Source organism: Salmo trutta, chromosome 20, assembly GCF_901001165.1.
Source record: "Salmo trutta chromosome 20, fSalTru1.1, whole genome shotgun sequence".
Lineage (NCBI taxonomy): Eukaryota > Metazoa > Chordata > Actinopteri > Salmoniformes > Salmonidae > Salmo > Salmo trutta.
In genome coordinates, this window is record NC_042976.1 from 20,173,290 (window position 1) to 20,186,458 (window position 13,169).

The window sequence follows — 13,169 nt, forward strand, 5'->3', positions numbered from 1 at the left end:
GGCCTACCTGTACTACTGCTGGTGGTGCTGGTACTAAGGGTTAGTGTAGAGGTGGGTAGAGACCCAGTAGCTGGTGCCGGAGCCGGAGGAACATCCCCATTGTTCATCTGTTTGATTCTCTTCAGGTGGGACCTCCCGTTGTAGTGCACCTGGGCCTGAGCCTGGGAGTTCAGCTGGATGTTACACACATCACACATCGAGTAGAACAGCTTCTTCTTCTCCTGCTGCTGCTGCTGTATATCCATGTTGATCTGGGCTTGGCTGTTGGTGGTAGGTTCCATCCCCATCAGCTGATTCAGCTCCAAACAGCCTTGGGAGGGGAAGGCCATCTGGCCATGCTCTATGAAGTGGGCAGGACTCAGCGGTGTCTTCATACCTGCAGTAGACAATGACAACAATGGATTAGAATGATAGACTTCGCTACCAGAAAGCAAGCTTGGTGCAGGCACGCACACCCACTCGCACACGCGCGCACGCCAAAGCCCCTGTGACTGTGTAACGGAGCTTCCTAAGGTAGAGCTAGAGCTCAGCTCCACCTATGATGATATCGCTATACTGACTGACAGTCTGGTGCCACTGCGTCATTCATACTGTCTGACAGTCTGGTGCCACAGCGTCATTCACACTGTCTGACAGTCTGGTGCCACAGCGTCATTCATACTGTCTGACAGTCTGGTCCCACAGCGTCCTTCACACTGTCTGACAGTCTGGTGCCACAGTGTCATTCATACTGTCTGACAGTCTGATCCTACAGCGTCATTCATACTGTCCCACAGCGTCATTCATACTGTCTGACAGTCTGGTGCCACAGTGAGGGTCCTTCATACTGTCTGACAGTCTGATCCCACAGCGTCATTCATACTGTCTGACAGTCTGGTGCCACAGCGTCATTCATACTGTCTGACAGTCTGGTGCCACAGTGAGGGTCCTTCATACTGTCTGACAGTCTGATCCCACAGCGTCATTCATACTGTCTGACAGTCTGGTGCCACAGTGTCATTCATACTGTCTGACAGTCTGGTGCCACAGCGTCATTCATACTGTCTGACAGTCTGATCCCACAGCGTCATTCATACTGTCTGAGAGTCTGGTGCCACAGCGTCATTCATACTGTCTGACAGTCTGGTGCCACAGCGTCATTCATACTGTCTGACAGTCTGGTCCCACAGCGTCATTCATACTGTCTGACAGTCTGGTCCCACAGCGTCATTCATACTGTCTGACAGTCTGGTCCCACAGCGTCATTCATACTGTCTGACAGTCTGGTCCTACAGCGTCATTCATACTGTCTGACAGTCTAATCCCACAGCGTCATTCATACTGTCTGACAGTCTGGTCCCACAGCGTCATTCATACTGTCTGACAGTCTGGTCCCACAGCGTCATTCATACTGTCTGACAGTCTAATCCCACAGCGTCATTCATACTGTCTGACAGTCTGGTCCCACAGCGTCATTCATACTGTCTGACAGTCTGGTCCCACAGCGTCATTCATACTGTCTGACAGTCTGGTCCCACAGCGTCATTCATACTGTCTGACAGTCTTGTGCCACAGCGTCATTCATACTATCTGACAGTCTGGTGCCACAGCGTCATTCATACTGTCTGACAGTCTGGTCCCACAGCGTCATTCATACTGTCTGACAGTCTGGTGCCACAGCGTCCTTCATACTGTCTGACAGTCTGGTGCCACAGCGTCCTTCATACTGTCTGAAAGTCTGGTCCCACAGCGTCATTCATACTGTCTGACAGTCTGGTCCCAGAGCGTCATAATAGTGTCTGACAGTCTGGTGCCACAGCGTCATTCATACTGTCTGACAGTCTGGTCCCACAGCGTCATTCATGCTTTCTGACAGTCTGGTTCCACAGCGTCACTCATACTGTCTGACAGTCTGGTGCCACAGCATCATTCATACTGTCTGACAGTCTGGTGCCACAGCATCATTCATACTGTCTGACAGTCTGGTCCCACAGCGTCATTCATACTGTCTGACAGTCTGGTGCCACAACGTCATTCATACTCATTAAACTGGGAATTGCTGCATACCTAAAACTCACAAAATATCCCTTCATAAGCATGAAGAATGCTTGCAAATCTTAACACACTTTACTTCTTGTATCATATCTGGCAGGCACCAGGGGTATATCTAGAGTATCTATATTCAGAGTGTGAATTATACCGTGACTTTTGGGGTCTCTATTTACTTCAGAGTGGGAATTATACTGTGACCTTCGGGGGTCTCTATTTACTTCAGAGTGTGAATTATATTGTGACCTTCGGGGGTCTCTATTTACTTCAGAGTGTGAATTATAACTTGACCTTCGGAGTCTATTTACTTCAGAGTGTGAATTATACCGTGACCTTCGGGGGTCTCTATTTACTTCAGAGTGTGAATTATTCCGTGACCTTCGGGGGTCTCTATTTACTTCAGAGTGTGAATTATTCCGTGACCTTCGGGGGCCTCTATTTACTTCGGAGTGTGAATTATAACTTGACCTTCGGGAATCTATTTACTTCAGAATGTGAATTATACTGTGACCTTCGGGGCCTCTATTTACTTCGGAGTGTGAATTATAACTTGACCTTCGGGAGTCTATTTACTTCAGAGTGTGAATTATATTGTGACATTCGGGGGCCTCTATTTACTTCGGAGTGTGAATTATAACTTGACCTTCGGGAGTCTATTTACTTCAGAGTGTGAATTATATTGTGACATTCGGGGGTCTCTATTTACTTCGGAGTGTGAATTATAACTTGACCTTCGGGAGTCTATTTACTTCAGAGTGTGAATTATATTGTGACCTTCGGGGGTCTCTATTTACTTCGGAGTGTGAATTATAACTTGACCTTCGGGAGTCTATTTACTTCGGAGTGTGAATTATAACTTGACCTTCGGGAGTCTATTTACTTCGGAGTGTGAATTATAACTTGACCTTCGGGAGTCTATTTACTTCAGAGTGTGAATTATACTGTGACCTTCGGGGGTCTCTATTTACTTCGGAGTGTGAATTATAACTTGACCTTCGGGAGTCTATTTACTTCGGAGTGTGAATTATACCATGACCTTCGTGGGTCTCTATTTACTTTCACGGGACCTCCTATGCGTGCACACTTCTTTTTTATTGGCCTAATAGTAAAGACATGTCATTTGACTGTAAAACATGTCTTATTATCTGACAAAATGACTTTTTTTGGAGAAAGAAAAGTTGGGACACGTGAAAACGGGCTGAGATACCGGACTGTGCAGCCACATGGGGGACATTTTTTTTAAACCATGACACAGAAGCGGGGGTATTCGTTTGATTTGGTATAAGCTATTATTTTATATTTTACCACAGTACACATTGCATTTTAAACAAATAGCAGAATGGTTAAATTAGCATTATTTAGAGACCCCACCAAGGTTTGACTTTGTTGCATTTAGGGGGGCTCATGTCTCATTCAAGGGGTCTGAGAACCCCCTTGGCCCCCGTAATGCGCACTCTGTCTATATCTATGGTTAGTTATGATATCAGGATGAAAGGAAAGGAACATGCTTTTGATTGACTGGAATGGCCAAGCCAACTTCCCCTTGCAGTAGCTTCCTGTGCATGATACTGTTTGTCTGCGTCCAAAACAGCACCCTATTCCCTATGTGGTCAAAGGTAGTGCACTATACTGCATATAGAATATGGTGCCATTTGGGATGCAGTTTGTATCTGTGATGATATAGTGAAAATGGAGGCTGTATTGTATGAGGGAGGACCCATAGTGCAGTGTGGCCATGTTACATGTCCCTCTCACTGGACAGTAAAATAATCCTTCTGACACACGCACACACATACTCCCTCTGACACAGACAGACTGGGTAATCTCTATGGGCAACTGCAGGCTTCTAATCCCAACAGATAAACTTCCTCAGGGCTTAGTGTTGTGGCCATTCAGTTTCATTTACTACTAATCCCTTCCCTCAGCACACCTTTACATTTCACACAACAGGCATGCAAGCAAGGCAAGCACAGTGCAAACAATCAGCATTCAATAGTTTATGTGAATATCCTCAGCGTTTCTTCTGCTAGCAAAGCTGCTGTGTTCAGTGGCTTGTCCTAGTTAGAAGAAGTAAGGAGAACACTTAGAGAAATAATAAATGCTGAATTGCTTTGTTAGGGATGTATTCGTTGTCTGACTCTGTGGCAGGAAGATGTCTTGTACTGTAAGTGTGTGTGTGCGTGTGTGCGTGTGTGTGTGTGTGTGTGTGTGTGTGTGTGTGTGTGTGTGTGTGTGTGTGTTTGTAGGCTCTCCTTCTTGAAGGGTCGGAAACAGAGACAGATCTGACTACACAGTCATTCCATCAGACAGGGAGTCAGGGGACTAGAGGGCCAGGGAGACAGGGAGCCAGAGGGAGGGCAGGGGGCCAGGCAGTGTGGCCTCACACACCACCAGCCCACATCAACATACACCCACTAGTGCGGTTATGTTTGATGCCGGAGCTCTGAGGCATGCGCCAATGCCTGTATAACTTTATCAGAAGCAACAATGAGACGTTACTAGGCTTCCTCAACTGCAAAGGGTACTCTTCTCCTTGAAGATGGTACACAGCGAACTCGCTAGTGTTAAATCAACACTGAGAGTGAGGACCCATATAGACACATGAACAAGGTTAATGATAACATATGCATTTAGGATCTTACTGATGTTCACAGCACAGACTACAGATGAATGCACAAAGTATGTCTATGTCACTAACAAATTCAGTCATGGATGGTAACTTTACAAATCACTTTAAAATGCAAGGCAGTCTGAGAAATATGCAAATAAAGCTTCACACTAAGCATTGTGTTAAGTCAACACTGTTCAGTGTCTATACGGGTCCACACGTTCAGTGTTAATTTAACAGTGGGGAATTTGCTGGGTACTTAATGGTATTCCATTGGGTATTATAACAATATTTTACAACAAATACCATGTTACAATCTTTCTACTTGCTCTTTAAACCAAGTAAATATGTTCAGATTAAATCAAGCTACTCACTGTTAGCAGTTGTTGTAATTTTATCAGTAACTTACTGTATTTATCAACAGTATAATACTGTATAAACTGAATAGAGTAGATTACTGTAGAATGAACAGGAAAATATTGTGCATTTGTTTCACAGCCCACCTTTCAGTAATTTCAAAAGTAAAACAATGTAGCATGCACAGTAAAATACTATAAATGTGTTTTACAGTATTAATTATGGTGCATTGTGGTAAAATATTGTTGGTGGGGAGAGAGTCTCTGGGCTATATTTGTTGCACCTCAAAGTGAGAATGCTGTACCCACACAGACTACAGAAATGTACTGTAATTTAGGAGTTCTACAAATCTTGTCTTAAAACTCTACAGTAGTTTACAGGCCAATTGCTGCTAGTAATTTACTGTAATTCAGAATACAGAACCATACTGCATTTTTGGAGCGCCAAAAATCTTTTGAACACTAGTGGGTGCATGGTATTGTTGTTTTTCACATTTTCAAATATTTATGGCGTGTCTTGAAAGAGGCTATATTTGCTGCATCCATTAGTGAGAGTGCTTCAAGAGTTTAAGTGATATGTGGTAGTGGTTTGCTAACAATAACATCTATATAGGAGACAGAGCAGAGTGGCAGCAAGTCTCAAACTTTTAATGGTTGAGTGTTTAGCCATGTCCTTTTGATCTGTTTTGGCTTGCAATCACTGTCAGTTTAGAAGCATTTGTTAAAGCTTAAATTGCAAGTGATATAAAACACCAAATATCAGTTGATATGCTGTAATATATAAATACACTTGAACTTTTAGCAATTGCTGATCATATTTTCAATACATTTAACAATAAAGTGCTGTTTGGCTATATAAAATAAACGTCCTCTCACTGTCAAGTGCGTTTATTTTCAGCAAACTTAACGTGTAAATATTTGTATGAACATAACAAGATTCAACAACTGAGACATAAACTGAACAAGTTCCACAGACATGTGACTAACAGAAATGGAATAATGTGTCCCTGAACAAAGGGGGGGTCAAAAGTAATAGTCAGTATCTGGTGTGGCCACCAGCTGCATTAAGTACTGCAGTGCATCTCCTCCTCATGGACTGCACCAGATTTGCCAGTTCTTGCTGTGAGATGTTACCCCACTCTTCCACCATGGCACCTGCAAGTTCCCGGACATTTCTGGGGGGAATGGCCCTAGCCCTCACCCTCCGATCCAACAGGTCCCAGACGTGCCCAATGGGATTGAGATCTGGGCTCTTCGCTGGCCATGGCAGAACACTGACATTCCTGTCTTGCAGGAAATCATGCACAGAACGAGCAGTATGGCTGGTGGCATTGTCATGCTGGAGGGTCATGTCAGGATGAGCCTGCAGGAAGGGTACCACATGAGGGAGGAGGATGTCTTCCCTGTAACGCACAGCGTTGATATTTCCTGCAATGACTACAAGCTCAGTCCGATGATGCTGTGACACCGCCCCAGGCCATGACAGACCCTCCACCTCCAAATCGATCCAGCTCCAGAGTACAGGCCTCAGTGTAACGCTCATTCCTTCGACGATAAACGCAAATCCGACCATCACCCCTGGTGAAACAAAACCGCGACTCGTCAGTGAAGAGCACTTTTTGCCAGTCCTGTCTGGTCCAGCGATGGTGGGTTTGTGCCCATAGGCGACGTTGTTGCCGGTGATTTCTGGTGAGGACCTGCCTTACAACAGGCCTACAAGCCCTCAGTCCAGCCTCTCTCAGCCTATTTTGGACAGTCTGAGCACTGATGGAGGGATTGTGTGTTCCTGGTGTAACTCGGGCAGTTGTTGTTGCCATCCTGTTCCTGTCCCGCAGGTGTGATGTTCGGATGTACTGATCCTGAGCAGGTGTTGTTCCCCGTGGTCTGCCACTGCGAGGATGCTCAGCTGTCCGTCCTGTCTCCCCGTTGCGCTTTCTTAGGCGTCTCACAGTACGGACATTGCAATTTATTGCCCTGGCCACATCTGCAGTCCTCATGCCTCCTTGCAAAATCAGTAGAAAGGCATCTTTAGTGTCCTAAGTTTTCATAACTGTGACCTGAATAGCCTACCGTCTGTAAGCTGTTAGTGTCTTAACGACCGTTCCACAGGTGCATGTTCATTAATTGTTTATGGTTCATTGAACAAGAATGGGAAACAGTGTTAAAACCCTTTACAATGAAGATCTGTGAAGTTATTTGGATTTGAACTAATTCTCTTTGAAAGACAGGGTCCTGAAAAAGGGACGCTTCTTTTTTTGCTGAGTTCATATCAATGGTTCATTTTCTTCCCCTCATGCTTTAAACTGTGGAGTATCGCAGGGCAGCTGCCTTGGACCACTTCTTTACTTAATATATACCAATGACCTCAAGCTACTATATTTGCAGGTGATACTATACTTTATACAGCAAGACAATCGGTTGAACAGGTACAGCAAGCTCTGCAAGTAGATTTGGAAAATATCATGGAGTGGGTTTGCCAGAACAAACTTGTTTTAAACACCAAGAAAACCAAAGTTATGTTGGTCTGTTCCACCAGGAAAAGGCCAACACAGCATGGGATACAATTAATTATGGGGGGAGCACAAATTGAGGAAGTGCCAGAAACCAAACTACTTGGAGTGCAGCTAGACAACTGCTTATCATGGTTGTCTCAAATAACTAATCTATGTAAAAAATATATATATTATAACTGCATGCAGGATAGCTAAATATTTACCAGGAAAGATTCTTAAGCAAATAACCCAAGCATTAGTTGAGAGTCAGGTGAACTAATGTTCTGTGGTCTGGGGAAATGCAACAGCAAGTTAAATTAGAAGGCTGCAGTTTGCACAGAACAAATCAGCAATGATTGGTGGAGATGGAGGTATGGTGGAGATATGGTTCTTCTGTTGTAGTCATGCTCAATTCTCTTGGTTGGTCATCAATCAACAAGATCATTGAAAAAAACATATTTTATTTCATAATATACACCATTTAAAACGGCCAAACTCTATTCACAACAGTATTCAGTTGGTAAGAGACAGACATTCAGTAAATACTAGGAATAGATTGTCCACTATCTATGTGTTATCCAGACAGAAAAGAGAAATAGGCAAAATAACATTTCGATTTAGAACAATAAAGAAATGGAATAATTTATCTGAGCAAACCAGAAACCTTTCAATATATAAATTCAAACAATACTTTAAAACCATTTAAATATAATACATAGGAAAATTGTGCTGGACTATGGTAGATGAAGAATCAATCTATCTTTTTAGACTGTTAGAGTATTAATCTGGTCAATATGTTAGTGTATTATGTCTGTTTGTAACAGTGTGTTTTATGTGAAAATGTGAACATGTTATGAAATTGTATATTAATGTTTAAGGACACATGGAAGATTAGTCGAAATGAGGACTAAAAGAGATCCTACTAAAATAAAATAAAATGTCATGGCACAGGTGCACCCTGTGCTGGGGACAATAAAAAGCCACTCTAAAATGTGCAGTTTTGTCACAAACACAATGCCATAGATGTCTCAAGTTTTGAGGGAGCGTGCATTTGGTATGCAGACTGAAGGAATGTCTACCTGAGCTGTTGCAGGATAATTGAATGTTAATTTCTCTACCATAAGCCACCTCAAATAGCATTTTTGAAAATTTGGCAGTACGTCCAACTGGTGTCACAACAGTAGACCATGTGTAATCATGCCAGCCCACGATCTCCACATCCAGCTTCTTCGCCTGCGGGATCGTCTGAGACAAAACACCTGGACAGCCTATGAAACTGAGGAGTATTTCTGTCTGTAATAAAGCCCTTTTGTGGGGAAAAATGTTTTCTGATTGGCTGGGCCTGGCTCCCCACTGGGTGGGCCTATGCGTGAGCAACATCTGTCAAACTACGACATTTCTCTCAAAACACAGGGATGTCGATTTGCATGGGTCTACTATTATCAGAGAACCTTGGAGTTCGCCAAACAGCAGGTTATTCTGGCTGGAATTGTTACCCTCCTGCCATGTAAATGGCAGTTTCAGATGGGACTAAAATTACAGATGTGGTGTTTTGTACTTGTGCACATAATTACAGTGCATTCGGGAAGTATTCAGACCCCTTGACTTTTTCCATATTTTGCTATGTTAGAGCCTTATTCTAAAATGGATAATAGTTTTTTCACTCATCAACCTACACAGAATACCCCAAAACGACAAAGCAAAAACAGGTTTTTAGAAATATAACATATACATAACTATTCAGACCCTTTACTCCGAACTTTGTTGAAGCACTTTTTGCAGTGATTACAACCTCGAGTCTTCTTGGGTATGACGCTACATGCTTCGCACACCTGTATGTGCTGAGTTTTTCCCATTCTTCTCTGCAGATCCTCTCAAGCTCTGTCAGGTTGGATGGGGAACGTCTCTGCACAGCTATTTTCAGGTCTCTCCAGAGATGTTCGATCGGATTCAAGTCCGGGCTCCGGCTGGGCCTTTGCCCCAGTCTGAGGTCTTGAGCAGTCGGGAGCAGGATTTCATCAAGGATCTCTCTGTACTTTGCTCCGTTCATCTTTCTCTCAATCCTGACTAGTTTACCAGTCCCTGCTGCTGAAAGACATTGCCACAGCATGATGCTGCCACCACCATGCTTCACCATAGGGATGGTGCAAGGTTTCCTCCACACATGTCTCTCATGATGCTGCCACCACCAAAAGACTCTCAGACCATGAGAAACATGGTTTCTCTTGTTTGATGAAACCAAGATTGAACTCTTTGGCCTGAATGCCAAGCTTGGTTCCTCCAATCTTGGTTTCATTAAACTAGAGAATCTTGTTTCTCATGGTCTGAGAGTCTTTTAGGTGCCTTTTGGCAAACTCCAAGTGGGCTGTCATGTGCCTTTCACTGATGAGTGCATTTCATCTGGCCACTCTACTATAAAGGCCTGATTGGTGGAGTGCTGCAGAGATGGTTGTCGGTCTGGAAGGTTCTCCCATCTCCATAGAGGAGCTCTGGAGTTCTGTCAGAGTGATCATGGGGTTCTTGGTCACCTCCTTGACCAAGGCCCTTATCACCCGATTGCTCAATTTGGCCGGGCGGCCAGCTCTAGGAAGAGTCTTGGTGGTTCAAAACTTCTTCCATTTAAGATTGATGGAGGCCGCTGTGTTCTTGGGGAGCTTTAAAGCTGCAGAATTGTTTTGGTATCCTTCCCCAGATCTGTACCTCAACACAATCCTGTCTCAGAGCTCTATGGACAATTTCTTCAACCTCATGGCTTGGTTTTTGCTCTGACATGCACTGTCAACTGTGGGACTTTATATAGACAGGTGGGTGCCTTTCCAAATCTTATCCAATCAATTGAATTTACCACAGGTGGACTCCAATCAAGTTGTAGAAACATCTCAAGGATGATCAATGAAGCAGGATGCACCTGAGCTCAATTTCGAGTCTCATAGCAAAGGGTCTGAATACTTATGTAAATAAGGTATTTCTGTTTTTTTATTTGAAATACATTTGTCATTATGGGGTATTGTTTGTAGATTAATAAAAAAAAATGGAATCCATTTTAGAATAAGGCTGTAACGTAACAACCTGTGGAAAAAGTCAAGGAGTCTGAATACTTTCTGAATGCACTGTATATGTCACACCCTGATCTGTTTTCACCTGTCCTTGTGATTGTCTCCACCCCCTCCAGGTGTCACCCATCTTCCCTATTACCCTCAGTGTATTTATACCTGTGTTCTCTGTTTGTCTGTTGCCAGTTTGTCTTGTCTTGCCAAGTCAACCAGTGTTTTTCCAAGCTCCTGTTTTCCCCGGTCTCTCTTTTCTAGTCCTCCTGGTTCTGACCTTTTGCCTGCCCTGACACTGAGCCCGCCTGCCTGACCATTCTGCCTGTCCCTGACCTCGAGGCTGCATGCCGCCCTGTACCGTTTGAACTCTGACCTGGTTATGAACTCTTGCATGTCCTCGACCTGCCTCTTGCCTGCCCCTCGTTGTTTAATAAATATCAGAGACTTGAACCATCTGCCTCCTGTGTCTGCATCTGGGTCTCGCCTTGTGTCGTTATAGTATAAGTAGATGCATGTGGCATTCCGTCAACTTTGAGAAAAACAACTTAGTTGTTGTGCCTGTTGTTCAGAAGCGTATCTGACTTCTCATTGGCTAGAATGGTCCCACCTGATCTCGCATGCCTTCCATCGTTGAGCAGGCATGTACACAGATAGGGTTCTACCTGTACAGACCACATTCCCCTTTGCCCTTTCTGTCTCAAAAGTGCACATTTGGGTGGTGATATAATTTCTCCATAAAAATGTTTTTGTATACATTTATCATCACTGTTCGGAACCCACTGCCCGCAGGTCGTCATCAAGTTTGCCACCCACCATCCTTCACTCCTTCTGTTGGATGTGCCTGGATCTGCCCTGTACGGAGCTTGCGTGCGCCCGGTTGCACCTTTTCCCAGTCTGCCATTTATGGAGATTGTGCGCGCCCGGTATCCAAACATGCATGGCTTGAGAGATGCGATCACTGGTCGAGTGTGTGTAGCTAGCTACCTAGTCAGTAAATATCAACAGTACTGCGACAGAAGCATAACATTTGATTAACACTTGATAACACTTGATTTAGCCTACATCATCATCATCAATATTGGGTCTGGTTGGCTGATACATGCAGCATAGAGATGCAGAAAGACATAGAGAGGTAAATCACAATCAGCAAAAGAAATCGAGCTAGCTAACTTGAAGATTTACATCATCAACAACAATAATCAGCTGATAGCCCACCCTCTTTTCACAATGTCAATCATGTCTTAAGGAGGCACTGTAACCAGCTTGCTTGCAATTTGTGATGAGTGAGTGTATTGTTGCAAAAATGCATTTAAAACATTTTGCTACAGAGGCATTTGGCATGTTGTGAATTTTTAAATCAAGTGGGGGAGGGTGCCCTTTTTTTATTTTGAGCACCTGCCCCCTGAAAGGTCTGTGCACGGCTGTCACGCCCTGACCTGAGAGAGCCTTTTTATGTCTCTATTTAGGTTTGGTCAGGGTGTAATTTGGGTGGGCATTCTATGTCTGTATTTCTATGTTGGGGATTGCTTTGTTTCGGCCGGGTATGGCTCCCAATCAGGAACAGCTGTACATCATTGTTGCTGATTGGGAGTCATACTTAGGCAGCATGTTTTTCCTTTGGGTTTTGTGGGAAGATCATTTCTGTTTAGTGTTTGCACCTGACAGAACTGTTTGGCTGTCGGTTTCTTGTTTTTTTTTGTCTAACGTGTTCTTTCTTGAATAAATTCATGATGAGCACTAACCACACTGCGCCTTGGTCTACTCTCTCCAAAGACAGCCGTTACAACAGCCCTGTCGTTGAGGACATGTATTTCCATTGTTAGAGCGGTCACTCATATATCTTGTCAATTTTATATTTGTATTTATTAAACCTGGAAAAGCCCATTGAGACCCAGAGTCTCTTTTTCAAGGGAGACCTGGCCAAGAAGGCAGCAACAATCAATACATTCCATAATTAAAACATACAACAATACAACTACCATGACACAAGGCGAGACCCTAATCCAGACACAGGAGGCAGATGGTTGGAGTCTTACAGTGTTTATTAATCCAATAGGGCAAGGCAAGAGATTGGTTGTAGATAGGCAAAAGGGTCAAGGGCAGGCAGGCGGGAAAGTAGTCCAGAGTCAGGCAGGGGTCAAAACCGGGAGGACTATCAAAAAGAGAATAGCAAAAGGAGTACGGGAAAAACACACTGGTTGACTTGACTAACGTACAAGATGAACTGGCACAGAGAGACAGGAAATGATGGGGAAAATAAGCGACACCTGGAGGGGGTGGAGACAATCACAGGAACAGGTGAAACAGATCAGGGCGTGACAACAACAACATGATCCAGCCTAAAAAAAGCATTTACACTCCTCTGTAACAGAGTCTTCCATCAATATTTTATATTAATTCAATGGCACTAACATATCTAGATGAAGCATGGATTGTAGACTATTCCATGTGTCTGGTGCACAAGAAGAGAAGGCAGTCTTGCCTAATACTATGAATGTCCTGGGGACTTTAAGTAGCAACCACCTAGCAGACTGGGTATGGTAACTGCTGGTGGTGAAGGAGACCAGACTACAGAGGTAAAGAGGGAGTTTACCCAAAAGGGCTTTGTAGACAAACACATACAAATGTATCTTTCTGC

General features: G+C 43.8%; 1 protein-coding gene across 1 annotated transcript in view; it reads right to left on the reverse strand.

The window, feature by feature from the left end:
* znf385b (zinc finger protein 385B) overlaps positions 1-13,169 on the reverse strand; it is a 167,209-nt gene that overhangs the window by 131,098 nt on the left and 22,942 nt on the right. The window contains exon 2 of the mRNA XM_029702506.1: positions 8-376. Within this exon, the coding sequence (XP_029558366.1) occupies positions 8-374 (367 nt within the window). The 5' untranslated portion in view covers positions 375-376. The remainder of the gene's footprint in view (positions 1-7; positions 377-13,169) is intronic.